Below are 14,170 nucleotides of genomic sequence, written 5' to 3' on the forward strand. Positions count from 1 at the left end.
ACTTGATTTCAACTAGTGAATATTATAAAATTTTATAAGTTATTCAATTCATCGCTTACTTAAAGCATTTAATATCCAAAGATATAGTAGAAAAATTTACTTACGGAATTCAGTGTCCTCGCCACATGTTATAACTAATATAGATGCCAGTATTACAACTATAGTTACATCGAAAACCTCCATTGCATTGAACTTTTTTGCAAGAAATCTTCAAAAAACCACACAATAGGAGTAACTTTGCACAAATGAAGTACCTTTCTAGTCTCTTTACATATTTATAGGCAATTAGGACCATCAATTACGTTAAATTGAAACAAATGATTCATATTTGATTACACAATTTATTAATTATATTCAATTATTAACCAAAAATAAAAAATAACGATAAATAAATTAGCTTAACATTAAGTAATACATGCTTTAATTATGCTTTGGTCTCAATTTCTTGTTTAGTTTTATTTTCAATTCCTAAAGAACATTTTGAACTCTGGCACAATGGATCGAGGATCAATCCCAGAGTCATAGTCGTCTTCCTCCGATTGTGTTGCCTTACATGGCCGTAGATGTCGCAGAACCACATCTGTAAAGATATATACATTTTTGAAAGTGGAGTAGGAACCGCATTGCTGTTCCCTTGATGATCAGTACCACGTACAGACATAAGTAATGTAACCCAAATAAGACTGAAGTTCTAGTTTCGTCTACAGGTGCATTGCTAGATACTATTGAGGCCTTATTTAAAAGCCCTCGTCAAAGTGTGTCTACTTTACCAGACAACCAGAACTCAGCGTTCCTTGGACCATTGTTACGCAAAATTAGATAATTTTATAAACTATATATGTTTATACCCTTTAGATTAGTTTTGTCTAGACTAATGTCTAAAGGGTATTCTTTGAAGATTTAACAATCTTCCATTAACATCTGAATTGTATGTAATACTCGTACATCATTGCATATTTACTTCGGACATTCTGATGCTAATAAAATATAGCAAAGCATCTCATTTCGTTTATGCTTTAAGCTCTAAGACTAATCTAAGACTTTCCTCTACAATACAAAAAATAAAATCAAAATATTCAATATTGATTCAAATTCGTTTACGTTGAAATAACTTCTGAGTAACGGTTTGACTAATCGTGCCATCAAACTAACGAGCTTTATTTATTTAATTACGACAAGTAACACTGCGTATTAATCAGCAGTTGAAAACCTTAATTTGCCTGAATCATGTAATGGATGGTGTATAAATGCCGTCGTCATTTTGAATAGCAAACAGGCTTGCACTTTACATGATACTAAGTGGCAACTACCGCAACAACAACTATGGACATCTGTAACCAAGTCCATTTAAAACATGGGTTTCAACCAAAAGGTGATTACATTCCAACGTGTACTATGTGATGTCAATCTTGACGACTGATATTGTCACCTCAAATGTAAATCAACCAGGATCCACACCGTTCCACCGATACGCAAGAACTGCACACTAAAAATAGGTGTGTGGTTGGTACCTCATCATATTCATTCTAGCACCATTCTAGAGAATTACTTACCGACTCCACACGCTTTGGCACATTCCAGTTTGCCAATGTTTCTGTACGTAACATAGTCACTGCCGCATACAGGATCATATCGTGACGTCATAGGACAACTGTTTATGCAATCCTGAGTCTCCTCGTCCGGAGAACTGGGTGGTGTTGGTGCACTCGTCGTACTTCTTATCAATTGACTTGCACAAGGTGCCCGACGTGATAATTCAACAGCTAAAATAATTTTACACGTTCAGAAAATAATATAGCAGTTGCAGAATCCACGTGATGGTATGTGGCTACTGTCACATATGTACATCAGTAATCAATCCAAGAAGCTTTAGATATTCCTACCTGCGGTTGGCCACAGATGCGCCGCTACCTCTCAGGACTAAGTTGGAAAGCTTCGGAAAATTATGTCTCCCTTACTACACCCTCAAAACCAGAACACAGCAGCGCTTAACACTGTTGCTACGTTATATGTTATTGTGTTTTTTTTTGTGCTGCCGTGTGTATTGTGTCGTGTTATGTGTGTTTGGATAATATACCCAGAACAGTCCGTATAGTTATATAAATTTCATCTATTGAGCATAAATGTGGCTTCTACTTTATAGGTACAATTCTAGTCCGAAGCGTCCGAAAGCCCCAAAACTTATTTAAGTTATGTGCAATTATGCATACTAAAAATTACTGGCATAAAATATATTTGCTTTAATAGTGAAAAAATGATGTACGTAAACTTATGTAGGTAGGTACATGATATGTACCTAAGTGTTCTCTATAAAGTTTTTAATGAAGTCTATTAACCCATAAGTGGCCGCCATTGCCTATGGTTTTATCCTTATCATTATGATAGAGCACTTATTCTCAGCTGCAATGAAGTTCAACGATGAACTCATAGATTAGTAAAGATACTTCGCCGCCTTGAAATTAAATGAAGCCACAAACGGCTTATTAGTAAGTTCTTTTTTTGAATTCTTGACAAATAAAAACATTTTTAGAGAAAATTTACGAATAAATAACTAATACTGCGTAATTTACGTAATAAATAAATAATTATTTCAAATATTTTAGAGACATTTTAGCACAGAGACGTGGCAAAACTTTTTACGCAACTATTTCAATTCTCGAAACTGGGTACATTTTCTTGTTAGGAGTGAGTAATCTTTACTAATCGATGGATGAACTATTGTAGGTACCAAAGATTGTAGGAGCAATGACCAAGTTGTTACTGTTTCCTCATTTTTTTGCAAATCGTCATTTCGTAGTTGAACAAAGCCAAATGAGTCCTATGAGTTTCATGTAGAGGTTTATAATAACTCCTAGTTTCTTATTAGTAAGAGGAAGGAAAAAGTAAGGTTATTAGCTTTTGAAGTTAGTCATAACATAAAAGTATATTTTCAATTATTTAAACTTCCATTTTAAACATGGTAAAACCTTTAGTGAATCAACTTTGGGAACAGTGCCACAAAACGATTTTTGATTAATAACCACAAGTTAATCGCTCCTGTGTTTTAGTTTGAAGGTGGTAAGGGAGAGACTTATACGTTCCAACTTAGTCATTTATACTAGCAAAGTATCGGTGGCCGACCTCAGGTAGGACCATAATCCTATCTAGCGTTGATTTTACAGATGTCCATGGGCGACACATTAGGCGGCTAAATGTTTGCTATCTCTATAATATAAAATATAAAATAGTATTTGTTATAGCGGTCGTACTTATCTAAATTCTGTAGAAATCAAGTGGCTATCTATTGGGGTTCAAGAGATAGAACCCCATGACAGACGGACAGACAGCGGATGCTTAGTAATAGGATTTTGTTTTTCCCCTTTGGATCGTTATCAACCCTAAGGATACGGAACCTTAAAAACGAGCACCTAAGACTTACCAACACCGCAATATTTGGCACACTCCAGCTTGCCAATATTGTTATAGGTGACATCGTTCGTGCCACAAACAGGATTATATTCGGATGTCGTTGGGCATGACTGGATACACCACTCTTGATTCCTCCCGGTGGTTGCGACTGGAGGGCTGTTAGTGACCTGAGTCACACACGGACCTGGTCGGTGAAGGTCGACACCTGTAGAGAATATTTCCCAATTAAGATCTTAAGTAAATAATTTGTAGCAGACCAAAAAATCAAGTACCGAAAAAAGTTTAACGATTACAAAACCGCAATTGTTTTTGAACAGAGCAACGGATTTGGATAAACTATTTCCAGGAAGGTAAAAGCTTTTGTACATAGTGCATTAGGTACACTTCTATTTGTTAGTAGGTACCTAAAGTATTTTGACGATATTTTAGTTTAAGCAAATAGCGTACTTGCCAAAGCGCCTAAAGCGCCTAGGTATTACCAATACCTTATAAATTAAAATTAAAACTTAACACAGTCAATGATCGTAATGATGATTAATGAAGCTTTAATAAAAAGGAGTACGGAGACGAAATCAAAGGAATGATAGGTATGCCTACGCTATAACAAGGATGACTCAAAAATAAGTCTATACTTACGATATCCACATGTCATGGCGCATTGCAACTGTTTCATATTTTGGTATGTGACGCCGTTTGTGCCGCAAACAGGACTATACTCCCGAGAGGTCGGACATGTTTCGTAGCATCCTTGCTTTCCTACTTCATCTCGCGGTTTAGCTGTTGGTCGCCAACTGTGTACCATAATGTTTATTAGATAATATTTTGTAATAGACGTAGCAGATAAGCACGCAGGCCAAGTGATGGTAAGCAGCCACTGCGGTCCATAAACGTCTGTCTGTCAGTAACCAAACACCGATAAGATTAGATTCCTACCTAAGGACGGCTATGAATGCGCCGCTGCTCCAGAAGATGGAATGCCTCGGTAAATTACCTATGTTTCCCTCACCACACTCTTCAAACCAGAACACAGCATCGCTTAACACTGCTGATATTAGGCAGACATAGGTCGTTGTGGCACTATAGGTATAACCTTTTGTGTCCATTAAGCATTACTATAACATTTGGTCGTTCTTACGCTCATATATGTACGGACCTTCTATCATATTCATAAGCAGCAAAGATGCTAGATACATTTCTTAGCTTACAAGAATCTACGTGGTGTTTAATATTATTTGAATGGCTCGCATGATGCATGATACATTAAAAAAATCCCACTTATATCGAAATCATTAGCCATAACCTAAACAACGTAGTGTTATAGATATTCATTTTCTCTTTTACGTCTATCAAAAAAAAGGCCAGATGCTCTCCAGTAAACGGTAGTCTATAATAACAATGTAAATCAACGATACATTTACATTTTGAAATAAATATGCGAGACATCCCTACTGTACTTCATAAAGTGTACATTCACTAAATTTACGTAGGTATATTTTCATTTACCTTTTCCTCAATGTTTACTTTTTTCACCTATTTTCATACCGCTTCCACTGGTTTTTATTTTGCTTAAAGGTCGAATTATTTATAGATATTGCTTGCATATCATTAGCAATTCTCATTTACCACTTTACAAAAAGATTAAAGGAATGAATAGATAGTGTACATATAAAAGTATTATAACAGATGATTCGACATAAAACCAACATAAAAGGCTCTGGATTTTTGAAATTTCAGATGAAATAAATATTACTGTTACTGAAGAAATTATTTAAAAAAGTAATTATTTTTTAATCATTGAATAGTTACTTTAAAATCATTGTTATTATTAAGATGGTTGTAGGATTTCTTTTTAAGTAAAATCATAATGATTTTTGTAACGAAGTTACATTTCATTAGAAGCATAAGTTTACGAAACGAAACGTTACGAAAACAATTGCAATAATAATAATAATAATTTTAATCGCAATGGAGTATTATTATCAGTATTATCACTAAGTAATTCGTCACTTATTCTTTCAATTGTATAAAGTTTAACGTAATGCATGCAGGGAAATATCGTTTTCGAATAACCTACGTAAAAACATTTAGTTATGTACTTTATAAGAATTTATAACGTCGCGATAAATAGTTATAAGATTTAATAGCCCCATATTATTAGATATATTACGAATAGTTATATCAAAACCCTATTATTATTAATAGTTATCATTACGTAGTTCACTTCTAGGATATTTATAACACCTATTTACTTTATCATATAAAAGGATATAAAGTATACAATTTATAAGTGTGTTGCACTGACTTACTGTAGATTTAGTGAATAATTAAAAGACGTTCCATGAATTTTACTGAACAATGAAAAGATAAGTACTTATTTAGAAATCATAATTAAGGTAAACAAATGTGTAAATAAGGCTTTTAATCATTAGCAGTATAATGACTAATATGACGTTCTCATCACGAAAATTATAGAGGTACATTATATGTACGAAAGACGTAAGATTAATGACAAATCCTTTTTATGTTCAAAGAACGTTCTGGGTATAATAAAGACACCTGAGGACGAACTGACTGCGAAGGGCTACATGTCTGTAGGTAGCTACAGATAGCTAGCCTACCTTTAGATGGGTCACATGCCTATGTATAAATATTAAATTAAGTTATCTGCTAAGTTGCCATTAACGTACGGTTTTTATACAAGTGACAGACTTTATTTTATATAAAAAAAAATCCTTGCGAAGGTTTACGTGACCTAAGCCTCTGGGAAAAACCTGTGGCATATGTGAACAGCTTATATTATTATAGGTAGGTAAATTACAATTTATTAATTACCAAATGTAATTCATTTAGCACTTAAATGTTAATTGTACTTTAGTAATAAAATAAAATAGAGTATGTACAGATTAAGTGTCCGTTGGCTTTAGTGGGGTTTTCCACGAAACCTAGTGGTGTGCATCATTGGGAATTCCATGTGATGCCAAAAGGCAGATGCGGCAGTCAATGTTCAGTTAGTTAACAGTTATGTGGCGTCTATAAATTAGAGCTGGAATATAAATGCTCTATGAATCATATATATGAATAATCTTATTAAGACCAAAATTTGTTTTATAACTAGCTAAGTTTAACTTTATCGTATTTTTTTAAATAAAATTGAATTTTTATATGATGCTTAATTAGATGTCAAGGTACTATGTGAATAAAATATACATATTTTAGCAATTGTTACAATTTAACTCTTTTTTTGCGCCCATACTTTAATTGAACAGACCATCCATAGTTTAAATATTTCTACAATCTTTGTATAGTAGACTGGTAGTAGAACCACGAAGGTAATCAAGTAGTCGGGTAGTTAAGATTTAAATTTACCTCATCAATATTTATTTGGTTGAATTTCCTAAATATAATTTTATATCATCATCATCATCATCAACCCATTACTGTCCCACTGCTGGGCACGGGTCTCCTCTCAGAATGAGAAGGATTAGGCCATAGTCCACCGCGCTGGCCAAGTGCGTATTGGTAGACTTCACATACCCTTAAGATTTTTTTTTTTATAAATCTCTCAGGTATGCAGGTTTCCTCACGATGTTTTCCTTCACCGTTTAAGCAAGTGATAATTAATTTCTACTACGCACATTAATTTGAAAATCAGAGGTGCGTGCCCTGGGATTTGAACCTCGGACCCCTCGATCGAGAGGCCGCGTTTCTTAACCACTAGGCTATCACTGCTTTTTAATATTAAAACATCGTTTTATATAAAGTTGCACAGTATGACCAAAGTCATAAATGCTCCTTTACTATACCTTGAAGTTGCAAGAACCCTCTCTTGTTCGTCGGCACCACAGCTGAGCCTATTTTTGCCTAATAATGGTAGTGTTGAGCGTAGCTGTATTCTAGTTTAAAGGCGACATACATAATTCCAGCTTAGTCCTCAGGGGTAACGGCGCATTTGTGGCCGACCTCATGTAGGAAACTAATCCATTGATTATAGATCTCCATGGGCGGCGGTAGCCACTTACCATCAGGTGGACTGCATGATTGTCTGCTCTTCCAATTTATTAAAAATCTTGTTGTATTATAATTAAACAGGATAAAACATTCAAGAGCTAAAATACTGGTAAATGTTTTAAAATAAAAAGCTAGCGAAAAGAGCATATCTTAAATGTCATCAAATTTCAGGAAAATCGAGACATAATTAAGGACGTTATTTCTCGATTCTTTTGGAGTTTACTCCTTAAGAAACGATTTGAGTTATAAGGCCCGGTACGGAAATTTTATGAGGAGTAAAATCAAGTGTAACACGAAAAGTTGAGGCGTAACGTAGAAAGAGACAAACATATATATCTGTAGGATTGAACGTGTAAAAGAATGAGATGGAATACATTACACAGCGTATCTCATTCTCGGGGTCTCCTCTTTGCGCGATACTTCGTAGTCTCACTGTATAGTTCACTACCTCCAGTCTGAGAGTTGAATGTGTGTGTATGTTTGTACGTGTGTGTTGCGCGCCTGCGTATTACGAAGTTCTGCCATAACTTGTATACTGCTGCCGAGTACAGGGTATGCATGCTGTATAATAAATGCATATAGTAGCATCTATTGTATACATCTATATACAACGTACATAAACAGCAACCTAACCATCAAGTTTTAATGATTTTATTATTATTATTATTATTTATATTATTTTGTAACATACTTTATGTAATACGCATTATTGAAGTAATATAAATAATCCGAATAATTACAGATATATGTTTGTTTCTCTTATCATTTTAGCAGATGCATTCATTTACCCTTTTTTTCTATTCGATATATATCATAATTATCGTTCGTAAGGAGTAAACTCCAATCGTGCGTCGTAGCTGACACACACACACTTTTTTTTCCAGTGGTGCTTTCAGCATAGAACACTTTACTATTTTTGTTGTCAATATGTGCCAAAAGACCGTCTACCATCAGTTGGGGAACAATGACTTATTAGGTGTGAATAAAAATGTTTTTTTATGTAAAATAATTGAAATGTAAAATATACTTACAAGTGTTCTGAAGAGTCTTCCTCTGAAGAATCGTCCCCTGTCTCGGGGAAAATTATGCGATTTTCATCGAAATAATCACTTCCGTGCGGACCTTGAACTAATTTTCTTTCTAAATTTTTCCAACTGCCTCCCGTTGTTCGATGGCATAATGTCACAAATAAAACTGAAAAAGAAGACTTCATTAGAACTATACTTCAAGCATTTAATTAAATACGCATTTAATGTGACGAAAATAAATCGTATTATATAAAATTTATTAAGCCTCATATTAAAATCGGCAGATTTTTTATTTATATAGGTACACTGCCTTGGTAAGACTTCGCAGTTAATGAATAGTCTTTGTAGATTCGGTATACAAACAAATGAAGACGTATCGCTCCCATGATAGAATTTTCTTGAGCTTTAAAAAAATACTTATATACTATATTGTAATTGTATTGTCTATTAAAAAATATGAATCATAAATGTTGTACACTTATACATCTACTTACGTAAGTTAACCAACTAATAAGTAAGTATTTAACGACTCATATTTATTTAAACCTTACGTTTTCCTTATGTTCCTATTATCGTACAAATATTATAAAGATCATGGTGATGGAAATGTATGTATGTATATTCATGATTTAAATCTTTTTAATATCATTAAACTTGATCACTTTTTTCCGAAATGATTCGAATCTGCGTATTAGCAATTATTCGTCATAGTCCTAGAACAAAGTCGGATTCAACAAATACCAAATTTTACAGGTCAGCCATTTAAAGTTATTCACAAACGTCATTTCCTATGAGCGCATTTCAAATCCGTCGTTATGCCGACTGATTAATTTGAAAACTAAAATACATAGAATTTTTTCTGTAATGCAGTAATAATATTTAGACAATATGTTATCCAAATATGATAAAAAGTGAATTTCGCATTTTTGTCAAATCCGTCTTTGTTCTACGACTATGACGATTTATCACTTGCTTTAACACCGAGGAAAGCTACAATACTGATTTTTCTAAAATAGGTGCGTGACGTCTACCATTCCATACTTGGCTAACGTTCTAGGGTCTGAAACCCGAGAGAAGACGCGTGCCCGGGGTAGTTATGGGTTAAGGACAACGACGAGTTGTTACTTGGTACGTAATATAATTACTAAAGAAGTGCTAGGTATTGTATTTTTAATTATGAATACATAAGAGCTGCAAAAGGCTCGCATAAATGAAATCATATTTTATTTAAATACTAATGTTTAAGTAATTATGCTCAACGTGAGTACTTACGTTATGTTTTATTTTTATTTTAAGTAGGTAATAAAGACTCCGTTAGGACGAAAATCATAAAAATCTTTGTTTGAAACAAAGATCTTTTTACTAAGAAAATATTAAAACATTTTGAACTTATAACGGAGTACGTAATAAAACTGATGTACATTTTGAGTGAAAATAAAAAAAAAATACATTTTTCTCCACCTTTTCAAACCGAAACCTATAACCAAAAATCTTGAAGCATGTCAAGTCTACGATTCCGTACCTGATTGCCAGCGTGGTCTACAAATTCAGAGAGGACACCGTGGGAAATAGTGAAATGATAATGTTTTGGTAATGATACTCACAGCTGCATACTAGGTTTTTTCTGCTACGAGTGCCTTACACACATACAAACATACATTTTTTTTATAATATAGGAGTAGCAGACAAGCATGCAGTCCATCTGATGTAAGTGGCTGCTGCCGCCCATGGACATCTGTAATCAACCCCAGATGGGATAAGATATTCCTGCCCGAGGTCGGCCACAGATGCGCTGCTACCCCTGAGGACTAAGTTGGAACGCCTCGGAAAAGTATCGTCTCCCTTACCACACCCTTCAAAACTGCTGTTATTAGGCAGAAATAGATGTGGCGGTGGTGCCGCCGGAGTCGAACCACAAAGGGTTCTACCACCTTCAAATTTTATTATTATTTAAATTTATTATTTCCAACTTACATTATCTGTTATTTATTGTTTTTATATTTCTAGCTAGGGAACGATCCTGAGACGGAAATATTAGGCAGGATTTTTATAAGATTGAGAGATTGACTTTTATTTAGGTTTTATAAGAGCAAATGAGCATGCACTCTACCGGTTGATAAACTCCGCAAGATGAATACCTAACGTCAATCACAGATGCGTTGCCTCTCCTGAGCACTAAGATGTTCATCTAATATGTAAGTAAGCCGGCATCCACATCCTTCCACTGAAACGCATGAACTGCTCTAAGCTATAAATAGGTGTGACGATATCGCATCCCCAAACAAATTATACTGATTCCATGTTAATCATGGTAGAGATTTTATTTGCATTTTTATTTTTCTCCTCAAAGGAAATTCGTCTTCATGGCTACAGTTGCATTGCATTGAAGAGTACTTTATATTTTTGATTGAATATTGGTATATTTGGGCAACACAGTGGAGAATTTTCCAAACGTCCCCTAATTATGGGGCCATACTCTGCGGTGGGATATAAAGATTGTTGTAGTCAAAGTAAAATATGAAGACGCAGAATGCGCTACAAACTCTACATTTTCAAATGGTAACTGATAATGAACTTTAATCATTTTTCAGTGGTAGGGTATATTATGGTTTGAGCAATACACACATTTTTCTACCTTATACCAGTAAAGCTCAGGTATATTTGACTCAGGTATTGGCAACAAATGGATAAACTTCCGAAAAGCGCATACCGCCGATCAATCTGAAATTTGATAGACTAACGTATTTTGACCTCCTGATCACGAATAACATAACGAAAATTGGCGCAAACGCCATTTTGAGTAAGAAAAACGAAGGAGAACCTCTTTTCGTTCGTTGTGCAAGATCGCGCATTCATAACCGATTTAGACTATTTTTTTAGCTTTCCCCAGAAAGGGTATGTGGTTATATGTGTCCCTTACCATACCAGAACCAGAAAAGCGTATACCGCCGATCAATCTGAAATTTGATAGACTAATGTATTTTGACCTCCTGATTACGAATATCATAACGAAAATTGAGCCAAACGCCATTTTGAATGAGAAGAACGAAGGAGATCCTCTTTTCGTTCGGTGTGCATGATCGCGCATTCCTTACCGATTTAAACTATTTTTTTTAGCTTTCTCCAGAAAAGGTATGTGGGCATTCCATGAGGGCTAAGTAGCCCTCATGGAATGCCTCGGATATGTGTCCCTTACCATACCAGAACCAGAATACATAAGGATTTAGCAATGCTGTTGTACTTAATACTGCTATTATAAAGCAAATAGAAACGTCGATAAGTCGGTAGAGTTCAACTGGACTCGAAGCACAAAGAGTCAACCTTTAAAAATAATTTACAATTAGAATTGACACTTATACATGTCATAGTTAAAACGGAACCTATGTAGAGTTTAGCGGGTAACACCCAAGCGTCATTTTCACTGTTAATGTCCTTGGATCTCCGTAAGTACCTATTATTACAAGACAATGTTCGTCTATTTTAAAACCGCATTATTATTGTACAAAAAAATTGAAGATCCTTATTTATATGATACAGGTATTCGGAAAATCAGCTTAATATATTTTTAATTGTTTTGACAACTTGTATCGTAATAAGTTCATATGCCATATTTTTAATATACACGTAACTATTAAATGCTTTATTGTATGAAATATATTTAATCTTTAATCTTATAAATCTCATTATAAGCACATCATATTATGATACCATAATAAATAAATAAGTAATTATATACCTACCTTGAACCAACAAAACTACTAGAATGACGATTTATAGAGCCACCTACTAATTCTAATTTACATACCTAAACACGTAATATTTAATTAAATAGATGGTTATTTTTTCTTTGGTATAAATAAGTTGCTTCAAACTTAAGTCACTTAGGTATCTAATGATAGTATTAGTAAACTTTGTTTAATATAATTGTGTAATATAATTCGAACTCACCTGCTATAGCTAAAAATCTGTTACACTTTTCACATATCATTTTTGTACTTATTCTATCTGTTATATTGCAAAACCTTCGCTCATTTATCTTCGAGTTTTCGTATTTTCACTCCCTCAATTGGAAGTAACCCAACCGGCCGGCCGTGCTTTATAAAATGACCGGCGCACATGGACGTGTGTAGATTATAAAACGTCTCAGAATCCGTCTCTTTCGTTGGGCACGAAGTCTTAGCAATGTGACTCAGTTTGCATCCTTGCCTTCATCCGCATATCCGAAATGAATCAAGAGGACAAGTACTCAAATTAACCGTGGTTACTGGTGGTTCAATGTTTATATGTAAATGGAATTCAATCATTATTTAATAACATCCACCCTATTGACAGGGACGACTGTAGTAAGTCTTAGAGGTTATTTTGCAAATTTTATATGTAATGATAATTCATATATAGTCCGTATGTTAGCTTTTCGCTGCAGCCCATGGATAGGTCCTGAAAGATTAAAACCCTTTTTATTTACCACTGATTGCATCGTCTTCCCCATCAACTGGAGGCTCGAAAGAGGAGAACGTGGAGGCTACTTAAATGAGGATTAATGCTCCGAATAACTAATGCGCGGGAAGGCGGTAGAACCCTTTGAAGTTCGTCTCCGGCGGAACCACCGCCACACCTATTTTTGCCTCATAGCAGCAGTATTAAGCGCTGCTATGTTCTGTTTTTAAGTGGCAAGGAAGTCATACTTTTTCGAGGCGTTCCAGCTTAGTCCTCAGGGGTAGCGGCACATCTGTGGCTGACCTCCGGTACAAATAACTAATCCTATCTGGAGTCGATTACAGATGTCTGACTGCATGCTCGTCTGCTACTCCATATTATATTTTAAAAAAATGCTCGTTTGCTACTCCTATATTATAAAAAAAAAAACAGTTGTATTGTTGTCGAACGAGCGGTCACTTGTATTTGATGATATAATGACGTGGTATAATTTAGAACGGCAAATTTTTATATGTTATTACTCGTTACATCATTACCGTATATCCGCCAAATAGGCAAAATTAAATGTTATTAATATGGTAAGATTAAGAACCAAGTTACATAATTAATGCTTTAGTTCACTCTTTGACAGCGACTCAGCTGTTATAAATAAGGATACCTACCACAAAAAGTTACCACCTTTACACGACTACCCTAATTTCGTATCTTAGGAATCAAAATAAATACTTGTGTCATAAAAATTATATTATCATGTTTTCTTTTCCTTTGACAATTTCTAGTTCTATTACATATATTTTCTCCTTTAGGTTCTCTAGTTTACAATATAGTATACTGGCTTACATTAAAATGATTTACAAATAAATGTAATAAATCAAGAAAATTCTAGTTAAAAAGTTATGCGTAAGTGTAGCCTTGTATAAATCCTATTGCATTACCAAGTATCTAGTGACCTATAATAATATGACTATTACTCAAACACATTATTTAATATTATTTAACCTGGAATGTGATTGTTACATACCAGGGTGACAAATTCTTTACAACTCATATTTTCCAAAGAATAAGCTAAATAAACATTTCTATACATCCATTAAAAGTTAAAAGATATAAAAGAAAATATATTCGATGAATTCTTCATTTAATAATGAGTGACATCAAAATAATCTGCGATTATAATAAAATTAAAGCTAGAGAAAATAAATTAGAAATTTAAAATATCAATGTCCCTTTTTAAAATCGACGAGCAATAATTGACATTGGCGTAAACGAGAAGTACAATCAATCTTCTC

At 34.2% G+C, this 14,170-nt stretch overlaps 1 protein-coding gene across 1 annotated transcript; it reads right to left on the minus strand.

Annotated features, from left to right (window-relative positions):
* Positions 1 to 321: 321 nt before the first annotated feature.
* LOC140744809 (agrin-like) lies at positions 322 to 12,559 on the minus strand. The gene is made up of 6 exons (XM_073076479.1): positions 12,393 to 12,559; positions 8,448 to 8,610; positions 4,045 to 4,199; positions 3,419 to 3,613; positions 1,554 to 1,763; positions 322 to 580 (listed from the first exon to the last, which is right to left on the minus strand). Exons 1-6 carry the CDS (start codon positions 12,430 to 12,432, stop codon positions 462 to 464), a joined length of 882 nt encoding a protein of 293 aa, XP_072932580.1. The 5' UTR covers positions 12,433 to 12,559; the 3' UTR covers positions 322 to 461.
* Between the last annotated feature and the right edge of the window lie 1,611 nt (positions 12,560 to 14,170).

This window comes from Epargyreus clarus, unplaced genomic scaffold (assembly GCF_041222505.1).
Source record: "Epargyreus clarus isolate Ecla_fem2 unplaced genomic scaffold, WU_Ecla_fem_2.2 ptg000009l, whole genome shotgun sequence".
Taxonomy (NCBI): domain Eukaryota; kingdom Metazoa; phylum Arthropoda; class Insecta; order Lepidoptera; family Hesperiidae; genus Epargyreus; species Epargyreus clarus.